Source organism: Palaemon carinicauda, chromosome 4, assembly GCF_036898095.1.
Source record: "Palaemon carinicauda isolate YSFRI2023 chromosome 4, ASM3689809v2, whole genome shotgun sequence".
Lineage (NCBI taxonomy): Eukaryota > Metazoa > Arthropoda > Malacostraca > Decapoda > Palaemonidae > Palaemon > Palaemon carinicauda.
Window position 1 is genome coordinate 34,640,677 of NC_090728.1, and position 12,500 is coordinate 34,653,176.

Here is a 12,500-nt window from a genome sequence, read left to right on the forward strand (position 1 = left end):
TCTTACGATACTTCTTCCTCCAAAAAGGAGTCTCAGGTGACTGAAGGGTTAAGCCTGTCTATCGATACCCAGGTACATTAGCCTTCCACTCCTATTTCATAGCACTTCTGTTTTCGATGTAATATGCGATGAGGTACCGAGGATGTGGGTTACAGGGGTTGTTGGAGCAAATCTATCCTGACGAACTCATATTTGGTACATTCTAGTTCTGCAGGGACGTAGGATGTCTTGTCTGAGGTGTATCTTTTTCTTGTTAGAAGAATTTCTTCTGTTGCTTTACGGACGTCGGAGGGAATAATACGTTCATATGCAAGGTTGTGGTTTATTCATTTTATATGCTGATCTTGACTCAGGCTGGGATATTTTTTTAATAATATCAGATTTAAGAAATATGTCTTTAAGGATTATAGAGATTTTTTAAATATCCTTCCTAACCAAGAATCTAGTTGTCGATAAAGTTAATTTGTGTTGTGGGACGATTGTCAGTAAGATCAATTATTGGGTGTGGGGTTAACATTCTGCTGCTCCTGCACCTTCAAATCAACTTGCTTATTCAGTTCAACAACCTTCCTGTTGATAGAGCCAATTATCTCCTTAAAGCCATGGGAATCATTCACAATTTTTTCCACACACCATTAAGGTTCGTCTAACTCATTTTAGCCTAATGATTAGCAATGTTCTTCACAGATAAAATAATGCCATAGGACTTCCAAAAGTCATTCAGAGTTAAATCCTGGTTATACTCAGTTGCTTTTTTGGACATAGCAATTATCTTTCAAAGGTAGTAGACCTTGAAAGAGGCAATGGTAGTGTAGTCCATAGGCTGAAATAGGGCTGCGTTATTGGGTGGAAACTAATCACCTTACTTTTTGGATCAAATTCATCCGAATGGGTATCCTCCAGCAATAGCAATACATCAAAGGCAAACCTTTGGAAGCATATTAGAGCTTCAATTCTGACACACACAAAAAAAAAAAAAAAAAAATTAAAGGTGAGTGAACCAGTCTTTAAACGCCTGAAGTGATATCAAAGCCTTCGTGTAGGATTTACAGATGGCAGGCAGTTCAGCCTTCCAGTTGCCTTCTAGTGTCCCTGGATTCTCAGTCTGATACAAAAATATAAGCTTCAGCTTATGGTTACCAGCAGGAATACCCTTCAGAAGTAAAGTCAGTTTTTCCTTGCCCACTTTATGGCCTGGAGCTATTTTCATCTTCGATGGTGTAGGTATTATTCAGCATATGCTTCATCAAAATAAACCTGTCTCAATTATATTAAAACTTGTCCAGTAAGGTACCACCGCTCCTTGATTACTGCAACCAGCACATTAGGATAACCACTTGTGGCCTTTTCATCACCACAAGCAACTTCACCTTGAACTTTAATGTTATGACTTGCACACTCCTTAAACCACACGAACAAGCACCTACTGGCCACAAACTCTTCGCCTTCAACTTCCTTCTCACTTTCCTTTTTTTTTCAATGTGTATAAGAACCTTTGCGCTTTTACCTGAATTACCACAAAGCTGACTGGGATATGCCGTTGACTCAGTTCTTCCAGCCAAAGAACTAACAAGAATTAGACCAACACACTGCTTCATAATCACTTTCAATTTCATAAAAGCAAGCCCTTTAAAGTGATCAAATTTATAATCTTCATCCTTGACAATGTTCGTTACAGTCAAACAGCTAAGTTTGCGTATGCAGCCGATATTTGTCTGTGTGTCTCACTTTTATGCTTATTTATTCATATTCTCTAACTTCATTTCCGTGGTAATTGTTTTCCTTTTCTTAGATGTAATGGCATTGTATTCTGCCCTATGCTCAGAAGCCATGATAACTAATGCCAAAACAATACGGAGAAAAGTTACCAGAAAAGCACAGAGTAAACGATGATCCAGAACGGTGTATGCACAAGCAGAGACACAACAGTAATTTTGAGCGGCGTAGCAATGACAATTTGAGAATTCTCATATGTGTGTTTCCTCACTCGGGCACCACATTATTCTGTTTTCTTGCATCACCAAAACGAGATATTGTTATGGGCACATTTACACAAACTAGTACTGCTGTTCGGTACATATAAAAGTTAATTAAAAGAAAATATAAGAAAAAATAACTTTACATGAAATATACAGGTTTTCCAATAATACTGAAAATTTGTGCACTCGCAAATCGCTTATGGAGTTCTGCTCATTGATCCGTAGCCAGAGGTGTTGTGAGAGCAGAATTTTGTTAGCAATGTAGCCTCGGTCATCTCTCCTTGTCCAGATTGGACGAAGATGGGATTTGTGCGCTGATTAGAAGTGTTATATGTTCACTTTTTATGGTGATGATCATGATATGTTCAAGTCGAGAGGGATCTTCAATATGGTAGAGGAGTAAATATTTTTTAAGTTAACAAACTTTTATCTGTCTCACCAATTTTCCTAATTCACAATTACTTCTAATAATTTTGTTGATGCAAACTTGTAGATGATGATAGCATTCACAAATTATGTATGAATGAATTCATATTACAGTACATACTTTTATTAATCATAACCTATTTATTTATTATAGAAATTTATTTTTTATTATAAATCTAGTTTATAATAACTGGTGGTTCACGTTTTGATACAGAAATAAGACAAATAATCAATTAGATAACTGTAAAAAAAAACAGGATATGCTGTTTAACAAGATTTGTTGATAAATTCCGTATAAAAGTTTTCAAAAATACACATAGATCCACCCACTTACATTTAGTGGATTGATACTTGGTGCACAGTATCTATTAGTAAACTGTAAAAATCGTGTAAATAACGAGGTTTATGCATAGGATAACACAACATTCTATTTAGGGTTACGAACGAGTTTCAGTAAACTTGGATAATTTATATGATATAATTAAAACTATTCGCCAGCGAATTTTCGAGAAGAAAATGATTGAATTGTCTTGTATTTTACAGCTGCATAATTGCATCTCGTGATACAGACACTGAACATTACCTGCCACATGTGGTAAATAAAGGGCTGCTGTTATGATCAGTAGATTAACCTTCATCTTGCCTTAGTGGAATCGTGTCTGGTCTTAAGGTAATAACTAAATGATCATCAAATCAGTGCGAAATGTAACTGTTGGATGGAAAGCAATCTAATCTCTTATCAAATTTGTTCGGAGTTTATCTTCCGCAATGTTTTCTTTCCTTTTAAAAAATCAATAGAGACAATTGCCATCACAAAGTGATAGATACGAGTCATATAGATATCATGCCGTTGTCGCTCCGATGTTTATTGTTCATCAACTTTATCTCGAACGGAATGAAGAATATGATATGGCAACTTACAAAGGAATCGAGTTGACTGAAGGAAAATTGATTGAAAGCGGACTTAACAGACATAAAAATGAAAACAGTTCATAGCTGCACTCCCATGAATGTAGGAGACTTGAATATTCATATTATACATTTCAAGGTAAAAAGAGAGAGAGAAAAAAAACAGAATAATGTGTAGAATAAATTAAAACACTTATTTCAAGGGAGTCTAGTGGATTGCAAGATATTTTCAATAGAATCGAAATAGAGTCATTTTTATAAATACGATATATTCAATGATGTGGATGATTCTATACATTCATGCATATTCTATGTATATATATATATATATATATATATATATATATATATATATATATATATATATATATATATATATATTCATCTCCTGTCAGAAGAGGCAGTGGGAATTGAAGAAAATTTCAAGCACGAGAATCAGACACACCCTACTTCTCTCAGTGACAGTGGCAAGCCTCTTACATGTCAGAAATCACAGCTGGTTGAAATTATTGGGGCGCAAATGGATATCCCAGATAGAAAAACAAAGGCAGATGGAATTATCAATCCAGACATGGGCAGTCCTGCTGAATGGGGGTGTATATAAAAGGAGAGACATTTCAGATATGTTAGACAACACTAGCACTGTTGTAGTGAGGTGCCCGTAAGATAGCCTGCAAAGGAAGATTCAAGTATTTACTATCAGCACTACCCTGCACGTCCCTCTGTAGCTGCATATATGAACAGAAGCAACTGGAGTACTAGTGTTTGGTTGGAAAATTCTGGTGCAAAGCTTATGAAACAATGAAAAAAAAAAACAGTAAAAGTTTGAAAAAGATATGTCACTTTGCTTTATGAACAATAAAATCTGGGACAATATTTACCATTTTGCTTCATAGAAATTAATAATCTACTTCAGCAGGCTTGAAAACATAGGAATCCATATCTATATCACGCAAATCAGACAACTACAAATACTTCTCAGCAAAGTACTAACTTTGAAAGAAAGACTAATTTACTGTCCATCTTGAAAAATGGCCGCTAACCTGGATTTTCAATTGGACAATCAGCCACATTTGATTAATATCGCTTGAAGAACAAGTGTGTCATATTTTATGCTTTTATCATCATTTGCACAATTCCTTTAGAAAATTGGTGTTATTTCTTGTATTAGTAATATATCTTCATACATTTTTATGATTTATATTGTCTTTAGTTAGACAAAATAACTACAGTGAGTTCTGCATAGGTTAAACATTATATGAAATTATCTCTATACCAACTTAGAATCCTTATCAACTTTGGAGCTATTGTTGAAGAATATAAAGATTAAATGTAAAAAAAAATCTTCTGAGAACTTAGAAGGTATCAGGGATTTAGAGATTCGGGATTTGCAGATGGGTTGAATTTAAAATGCTATACTCTCAGAATAGGATCAGATAGCAGATGATAAGATATATATTTAGATTTTTCTCATCTAAGCTTCTTGGATATTATTAAGTATAGCAATGATAATACTGATGACAATTCTTTCTGATTCAGCCCAAGAGAGAAAATAGTTTGGAAGAATTATGATAAAGTACTCGTGGAAAAGCTTACCCATCATGAGCCCAGATTACAAGACCCAGCGAATATAATAGAGATACGTGCGAGGAAAAACAAAAACGTCCCATTAGGAAAGAAAGAAGGAAACGAACAAAGAATAAAATTCAATCGTATTTAGACGACGGCTATTTCTCGAGAAAAATAAAGATAAGCTTTAGAAGCATCCACAGAACCCTGTTTTATAATCAAGCATTAAAAATATCTTATAATTTACTCAAAAGATTAGGGTTGCAGATCACTTATCACACCCAGATTTTCTAGACCCATTTTATAACGCAACAACTATAAAACAATAAGTTCCTACCACAATTTCAAGGAGACACGACTAGGTCTTTATTATATAAGCTTTGAAATGGTTTGGGATAGAAGCATAGATAGTCATGGGATCAAATCCAAATATATTAGCATCTTTGACGCATTAAAAAAAGACATACCTTTCCACTTCCTTCTGTTTATGGTGTTTCTATGCCTTGCATCTTTTGCATTTCCTAGGGACTCATTATGTTATTCTTCTTCTACGTGTACTCTTTTTCATTGTAATTACATGTCCAGCCCATTTGGAAACACTTACCGTTTGTCCTAAGTACGTATATTTCTTAACAATCTCTAGAGGTTCGTCCAACCCTTATTTGTTGTCTCTGCATTTTCATTGAACATTATCTTAATTTTACTCATATTATTATTCTGTCCTACATTTCTGCTTTCTGTATTCAAATCTTCTATTATCTTTTGTAATTCATCCCTTGCTTCCCTAAGTATTATGTCATCTGCAAATCTTAAGTTGTTAAGTTATTCCCCATCAATGTTAATTCCTACATGTTCCAAATCTCAATTCTAAAAAAATCTTCTTCTAGGTAAGCTGTGAATAATTTTAGGAGCTGGGGTTTCCATGTCTAACACCTCTCTCAGATGGAATTTAATCATTATCTTTATGTAGTTTTAGGATTGTTGTACTTCCCATATAAATATATTCAAGTGTTCTAACATGAGATTCATCTATATATTGTCTTTGAATGGGTTTTGTTACTGCTGAGGTTTTGACCAAAGCAAAAGCTTTCTTATAGTATATATATATATATATATATATATATATATATATATATATATATATATATATATATATATATGTGTGTGTGTGTGTGTATATAATGTACCCTGAAGAATTTTGCATTAAAATGCACGAAAGTTCTAGGTACTAAAGCATTTTATCATTTTTTATCATTTCTTACTGGCATTTGCTATATGTAGACATATCTATCTATCTATCTATCTATCTATCTATCTATCTATATATATATATATATATATATATATATGTATATATACATATATATATATATATATATATATATATATATATATATATATATATATATATATATATATATGTATATATACATACATATTTATATATGTATATATGTATATATATATACATATTTATATGTATATATACACACATATTTATATGTATATATACACACATAAATATATGTATTTATATATGTATATATATATATTCATATTTATATGTTTATATACACACATAGATATATATATTTATATTCATATATACATATATATATATATATATATATATATATATACAGTATATATATATATATATATATATATATATATATATATATATATATATATATCAGAAAGCAATCCACCTCAATTAAGGCTAGTTCCCTAGAAATATAAGTCAGTAGTTAGTAACATATTCTCTCTTAAATTGATGATGGTGGATCAACATTTAAGTAAGAAATTACCATAACGTTTTCAAATTAACATACTAATATTAAGAACAGTAGGCAGTGCCACGGTTACGCTCTTCCAGGTAAGTTATCATTCTCTTATTTAAGCCAATCCTTATACATTCTATATTCATTTGCAGAATTGATTTTTGTCGTTCTCTCCAATATACTAAACTATTATTGATATTCCACTAATGTTAACCTTTACATCACTACTTAATATCTTATTTGTAATCCTTTGTACTTTAAATATTCTTTATAAATAAGTCATATTGATAAATAAAACATTTCCATTTTACTATTATTCAACTACCATTGATCTTTCCTATAAAGAAGAGTTGCCTTAAAAATTATCTCAATAATGTTATCATTCATTCTTCCCTATGCAACATTATATTCAAAATCTGTTAATCATGGTACTTTTTTTTTCTTTTTCCCTGCCTAGACTGTGTTATTATATACTCATTTTATCATTATTCATTATCTATAGTTGAGATTATCAATATTTGTCAGATCCCTGACGGACGTAATGCTAAAGAAACAAAAGAGATATCTGATCATTGTTTAGTTAAATGGAAAGTGAAAACCAATAGGTTTTTATTTGGAAATTGTTTGCTGAAAACATCAATACAGATAGCATGAAGGCAGGTAGGTTTGATAAAAAGGGAGTAGATATGATGAAAATTAGGAATAAGAATTAAAAACAGGCTACATATATATATATATATATATATATATATATATATATATATATATATATATATATATATATATATATATATAGTCTCTGCGAAGGATTGACTTAATGGTAGATGTGCAAAACTAAAAAAAATGGATTACAGAGTCATGCTTATTCTTTTTATAATGACAGGTAAGAAAATGAGATGGACTAAGAGGGAAGTAAAGAGAACCAGTAAGAATTTAAAGTGAAAATTAAAAAAAAAATATGAGCAAATACAACATAGAATGAAATATTAGTGTTAGTGTAAGTATGTTTATTTGAATAAACATGCCAATGGAGTGAGGCTGTCTGAAGGGGATGACTTCATTACTCAATCAAGGAATTTTTGTGAAGATTGGTAATAGTCTGTAAATTTGAAAAATAATGCTATGAGTGTCTTTACCCATCGGTATTTTCCCTTCAACAAGATTTGCCACCTCGAATAAGTAGGTCCATCAGAGAGAAGAAAACTTATTCTTAATATACTGTACTGAAATCGTAAAATTCTCAAAGTGGTCTGAAAATATAATTTTTTAGCAAAATTATTTTTTTCTCCTTTAGTAAAAAATATATTGATTTTACAACGTGAACAATTAATCTCATTTAAATTCTACAACGTAAACAGTATTTTGAGTCTGAGAAAAAGAATTTATTTCATAACATTCTAAATTTTCAACTATTTTTCCACTATCTTTTGGAAAAAAAATCAATACTTGAATCTTATTCATATTTTTAGTTCTGTTTCTGACACATAAAATTCAAATAGGTCACTTTTGCAAAAAAAGAAAAAGAAAAAGAAACATAAAGGTTTTGAAATCATAACCAAATGCATTTAACAAATTCTGACATATTTAGGTAGACGAGAATTTAGTTTCATAAGTTTATCAAACAACGTCATGATATCACATGGTTATCACTAAAAAAATCCCTTTATCATTAAAGATAAAGGCTATCACTTACTGAAGTGCCTAATGTGGTACTCATTTACATTTATGCGCACAAAACTACCAATAGGAAATAAAAACTATAATGTGTTTCCTAATGAAAAAAATTACTTTGACTTCATAGTACAATACCTATTTTGTGATAAATAGCAAATACCTCTAAATTCATTCTTCTTGTTCTTAACAAGTCAAGAACCTACCTATAATCCTTTCTCTATTTTTCACAAGTCAGTTAATTCTTCCTGTGAATTTTACTGAAAATAAATAAAATCTCAGCATTAATAACGTTTTCTCAATATATGGTTATTATTTTTGTGTTAATGAAATGCAAGTGAAAAAATGTTATAAATTTGTCAAAATTTCAAGGTGCCGAAATGTAGTAAATTTGTCAAAATTTCAAGATGACGAAATGTAATAAATCTGTCAAAATTTCAAGGTGACGAGATGTAATAAATTTGTCAAAATTTCAAGATGACGAAATGTAATAAATCTGTCAAAATTTCAAGGTGACGAGAAGTAATTAATTTGTCAAAATTTCAAGGTGACGAAATGCAATAAATTTGTCAAAATTTCAAGGTGACGAAATGTAATAAATTTATCAAACTATCATATAATTATTTCACCTACATAACAAACTAGTGTCTTTGTACAAATTATGTATATGGTAATGATTCTACAGTAAATATACAGGTGGGATATCCGTGGTGACGATTATACAGGAAGTTTTGTGGCAATAATTCTACAGGTAACTCAAAGAAAAGAATCGGGTTTTAGTTGATAACAAAAAGTTGTGTAAAATATATATATATATATATATATATATATATATATATATATATATATATATATATATATATATATATATATATATATATACATACATATACCAAAGGCACTTCCCCCAATTTTGGGGGGTAGCCGACAACAACAAGAAACAAAACAAAAAAGGGGACCTCTACTCTCTACGTTCCTCCAGCCTAACCAGGGACTCAGCCGAGTTCAGCTGGTACTGCTAGGGTGCCACAGCCCAACCTCCCACATTTCCACCACAGATGAAGCTTCATACTGCTGAGTCCCCTACTGCTGCTACCTCCGCGGTCATCTACGGCACTGGAGGAAGCAGCAGGGCCTACCGGAACTGCGTCACAATCGCTCGCCATTCATTCCTATTTCTAGCACGCTCTCTTGCCTCTCTCACATCTATCCTCCTATCACCCAGAGCTTTCTTCACACCATCCATCCACCCAAACCTTGGCCTTCCTCTTGTACTTCTCCCATCAACTCTTGCATTCATCACCTTCTTTAGCAGACAGCCATTTTCCATTCTCTCAACATGGCCAAACCACCTCAACACATTCATATCCACTCTAGCCGCTAACTCATTTCTTACACCCGTTCTCACCCTCACCACTTTGTTCCTAACCCTATCTACTCGAGATACACCAGCCATACTCCTCAGACACTTCATCTCAAACACATTCAATTTCTGTCTCTCCATCACTTTCATTCCCCACAACTCCGATCCATACATCACAGTTGGTACAATCACTTTCTCATATAGAACTCTCTTTACATTCATGCCTAACCCTCTATTTTTTACTACTCCCTTAACTGCCCCCAACACTTTGCAACCTTCATTCACTCTCTGACGTACATCTGCTTCCACTCCACCATTTGCTGCAACAACAGACCCCAAGTACTTAAACTGATCCACCTCCTCAAGTAACTCTCCATTCAACATGACATTCAACCTTGCACCACCTTCCCTTCTCGTACATCTCATAACCTTACTCTTACCTACATTAACTCTCAACTTCCTTCTCTCACACACCCTTCCAAATTCTGTCACTAGTCGGTCAAGCTTCTCTTTTGTGTCTGCTACCAGTACAGTATCATCCGCAAACAACAACTGATTTACCTCCCATTCATGATCATTCTCGCCTACCAGTTTTAATCCTCGTCCAAGCACTCGAGCATTCACCTCTCTCACCACTCCATCAACATACAAGTTAAACAACCACGGCGACATCACACATCCCTGTCTCAGCCCCACTCTCACCGGAAACCAATCGCTCACTTCATTTCCTATTCTAACACATGCTTTACTACCTTTGTAGAAACTTTTCACTGCTTGCAACAACCTTCCACCAACTCCATATAACCTCATCACATTCCACATTGCTTCCCTATCAACTCTATCATATACTTTCTCCAGATCCATAAACGCAACATACACCTCCTTACCTTTTGCTAAATATTTCTCGCATATCTGCCTAACTGTAAAAATCTGATTCATACAACCCCTACCTCTTCTAAAACCACCCTGTACTTCCAAAATTGCATTCTCTGTTTTATCCTTAATCCTATTAATCAGTACTCTACCATACACTTTTCCAACTACACTCAACAAACTAATACCTCTTGAATTACAACACTCATGCACATCTCCCTTACCCTTATATAGTGGTACAATACATGCACAGACCCAATCTACTGGTACCATTGACAACACAAAACACACATTAAACAATCTCACCAACCATACAAGTACAGTCACACCCCCTTTCTTCAACATCTCAGCTTTCACACCATCCATACCAGATGCTTTTCCTACTCTCGTTTCATCTAGTGCTCTCCTCACTTCCTCTATTGTAATCTCTCTCTCATTCTCATCTCCCATCACTGGCACCTCAACACCTGGAACAGCAATTATATCTGCCTCCCTATCATCCTCAACATTCAGCAAACTTTCAAAATATTCCGCCCACCTTTTCCTTGCCTCCTCTCCTTTTAACAACCTTCCATTTCCATCTTTCACTGTCTCTTCAATTCTTGCGCCGGCCTTCCTTACTCTCTTCACTTCTTTCCAAAACTTCTTCTTATTCTCTTCATATGACTGACCCAGTCCCTGACCCCACCTCAGGTCAGCTGCCCTCTTTGCCTCACGTACCTTGCGCTTTACTTCCACCTTTTGCTCTCTATATTTTTCATACTTCTCTATACTATTACTCTGCAGCCATTCTTCAAAAGCCCTCTTTTTCTCTTCCACTTTTACCTTCACTCCTTCATTCCACCATTCACTGCCCTTCCTCATGCTGCCTCCAACAACCTTCTTTCCACATACATCACTTGCAATCCCAACAAAATTTTCTTTTGCTAACTTCCACTCCTCTTCTAAATTACCAGTTTCTCTTACTCTCACCTCGTCATATGCCACTTTCAACCTTTCCCGATATTTACTTTTCACCCCCGGTTTTATTAGCTCTTCAACCCTCACTAGCTCCCTTTTACATCCACCTACTCTATTCCCCCACTCTTTTGCTACAACTAATTTTCCTTCCACCAAAAAATGATCAGACATACCGTTAGCCATACCCCTAAACACGTGCACGTCTTTCAATCTTCCAAACATTCTTTTAGTTATCAACACATAATCCATTGATGCCCTTTCTACTACTCTTCCATTTGCCACTCTTACCCATGTATACTTATTTTTATCTTTCTTTTTAAAAAAGCTAGCACTTATTACCATCTCTTGTTCAACACACATATCTACCAGTCTCTCACCACTCTCATTTTCACCTGGTACGCCATACTTCCCAATGACACCTTCTACCTCTCCAGCGCCCACTCTAGCATTCAAGTCACCCATAACAACTACATAATTCCTTCTACCCAGTCCTTTTACACACCTAGTTAATTCATTCCAGAACTCATTCCGCTCTTCTTCACTTTTCTCACTACCTGGCCCATACGCACTGACAAACGCCCAACATTCCCTACCCAACCTAACCCTTACCCACATTAACCTAGATGATATCTCCTTCCATTCCACTACTTTACCTGTCATCCATTCACTCAGCAATAAAGCCACACCCTCTCTCGCTCTTCCCCTTTCAATCCCAGACACTCTACCAGACATTTCACCAAACATCACTTCACCCTTTCCTTTCATCTTTGTCTCACACAAGGCCAATACATACATCCTTCTACTTCTAAACATACTTCCAATCTCACATCTTTTACTCTCTATCGTACTACATCCACGCACATTCAAACACCCCAAAACTAGAGTGCGGGGAGCAGTCACTCTCCCACCAGCTCCATCTCTTTGTTGATGTCTCACAGGATTTTTTATACAGGAGAGGGGGTTCCCAGC

General features: G+C 34.2%; 1 protein-coding gene across 1 annotated transcript in view; it reads right to left on the minus strand.

Annotated features, from left to right (window-relative positions):
* Window positions 1-3,117, minus strand: part of LOC137639031 (uncharacterized) — a 7,019-nt gene extending 3,902 nt beyond the window's left edge. Inside the window, exon 1 of the mRNA XM_068371349.1 lies at window positions 2,989-3,117. Coding sequence (XP_068227450.1) covers window positions 2,989-3,043 — 55 coding nt within the window. The 5' untranslated portion in view covers window positions 3,044-3,117. The remainder of the gene's footprint in view (window positions 1-2,988) is intronic.
* Window positions 3,118-12,500: the final 9,383 nt, after the last annotated feature.